Consider the following 2162-nt stretch of genomic DNA (forward strand, 5'->3'; position numbering starts at 1 on the left):
TTGTACAGAGTGTGGTCACAACTGCCCAGAGGTCTTACAACAGTGGTGGCCATACTTGGCCATCCAACTGTTTTGGGACTACAACTCCCATCATCCTTAGATAACAGGACCAGTGGTCAGGGATGATGGGGATTGTAGTCCCAAAACAGCTGGAGTGCCAGGTTTGGCCACCACTGTCTTACAACAAGAATAGCTTAAGGGTATTCCATTCAGGGTACTCCATTCAGTGTTCCCCAAGACCAAATCTCCAGTGATGTCTGGATCAACAATTGCTCCTACTGCAAAGTAGTTAGCGTCAAAAAGGAAGAGCTGTGTGTGTGTGTGTGTGTGTGTGTGTGTGTGTGTGTGCAGAGTAACCTAACCATTTGGGCAGCTGCACCTTCTGATTGGGAAGCCCTGCCCCTAAGAACTGGTGGCGGGCTTTTTGTCTTGATTGTTCCATAAAGAAGGAAAGATTCCACATCACCAACACAGCTTTTGCCCACTCTCTCTCGCTTCCTGGTTCTCTTCTCAGAGTTGACCTTGATGCAGTCCATGGAAGGCAGCAATCGGACGCTGGTGGTGACCGAATTCATCTTCTTGGGTTTCTCTGGGGTCCACAGGGGACAGTCCTTCCTCTTCCTGCTCTTCCTGGCCATCTACCTCTTCACCCTGGTGGGGAATGGGGTGATCTTCACTCTGATCCAGCTGGATTCGCGCCTCCACAGCCCCATGTACTTTTTTCTCAGCCATTTAGCTTTCATAGATATCTGCTACTCATCCGTCACCATCCCCAAGATCCTGGTGAACTTCTTGCGCCAGAGACACACCATTTCCTACAACCAGTGCATAGCCCAGATGTTCTTCCTGATGATATTTTCTGCAACTCAGTGCGCCCTGCTGGCTGCCATGGCCTACGACCGCTATGCTGCCATTTGTCAACCCTTGCGCTATGCTCACCTGATGAGCAGAAGTGTGTGCGTGTCTCTGGCTACCGCTTCTTGGACCTGTGGCCTCCTGGCCTCCACCATTCACACCGTGCTCTCCACCAACCTGGCCTTCTGTGGGGCCAACCGGATCCACCACATCTTCTGCGATGCCCCTCCTCTTCTGCAAATCGCCTGCAGCGACACCTACGTCAACGAGATGGCTCTTCATGTGGCAAGTGTGTTCGTCAGCCTGGGGACTTTCCTCCTGGTGGTCGTCTCGTACATCTTCATTCTGTCGGCCATCCTTCGGATCCGCTCTAACACCGGCAGGCACAAGGCTTTCTCCACTTGTGCAGCCCACCTAGTTGTGGTCATCATCTATTTTGGGATGGCCAACGTGAACTACAACCGCCCCAGCGCAGGCTACTCCTTGGAAGTGGACACCCTGATCTCTACTCTCTATTGTATCATCATCCCCATGCTGAACCCTCTCATCTACAGCCTCCGCAACAAGGAGGTGAAGGAAGCCCTGAGGAAGGTTCTGGGGGGCTTGAAGAAGGACTCTGGTCTCCCTCAGTAACAGGGTCTTCTGCCTTTGGCGAAATTTCCCTTGGAAGGTCGAAGTACAGTGGCTAACGCCATATTCCCATTGGTTAGACTTAATTCAGCTATACATTACTAGACAGATTCCAAAGAATTAGGTCATGATTCTGCATTGGGTCTTGTGTCCAACACCCAGTTCACCAACTGCATTGTCTCGCAGTCTCAAGAGCTGCTCAGCTGCGCAAAGAAAGCCCTGCCATCTTTTAAGTCAAGCTGCCCCATATCTTAGTCACCTCCAGGCTTGACTACTGTAACTCATTTTATGTGGGGCTGCCTTTGAGACTGTCCCAGAAACTCCAGCGGGTGCAGAATGCTGCAGCAAGGCTCCTCATGGGGACCTTGCCATGGGGGAATATTCATCCAGTGCTTTACCAGCTGCACTGGCTCCCGGTGGAGTACCGGGTCAGGTTCAAAGTACTGGTCCTGACCTTTAAAGCCCTATGCGGCTTAGGACCCTCGTACTTACGGGACCGCCTCTCCTGGTATGCCCCACAGAGGACCTTAAGGTCCACAAATAACAATAGTTTTTTTATCCTCCAGATTATCCTCCACAAGGGCCAGGGCTTTTTCAGTGTTGGCTCCGACCTGGTGGAATACTCTGTCCCACGAGACTAGGGCCCTGCGGGACCTGACCTCCTTCCCCAGGGCCTG

General features: G+C 52.1%; 1 protein-coding gene across 1 annotated transcript; it reads left to right on the top strand.

The window, feature by feature from the left end:
- Positions 1-525: 525 nt before the first annotated feature.
- Positions 526-1488, top strand: LOC117054058 (olfactory receptor 1086-like). The gene has a single exon (XM_033162500.1). It carries the CDS (start codon positions 526-528, stop codon positions 1486-1488), a length of 963 nt encoding a protein of 320 aa, XP_033018391.1.
- The last annotated feature ends 674 nt before the right edge of the window (positions 1489-2162 follow it).

The sequence above is a fragment of the Lacerta agilis genome, chromosome 10 (genome assembly GCF_009819535.1).
Source record: "Lacerta agilis isolate rLacAgi1 chromosome 10, rLacAgi1.pri, whole genome shotgun sequence".
Lineage (NCBI taxonomy): Eukaryota > Metazoa > Chordata > Lepidosauria > Squamata > Lacertidae > Lacerta > Lacerta agilis.

Excerpts from the sequence above, each read along its gene's own strand:
- LOC117054058 (XM_033162500.1), top strand. The coding sequence starts at position 526 with ATGCAGTCCATGGAAGGCAGCAATCGGACGCTGGTGGTGACCGAATTC.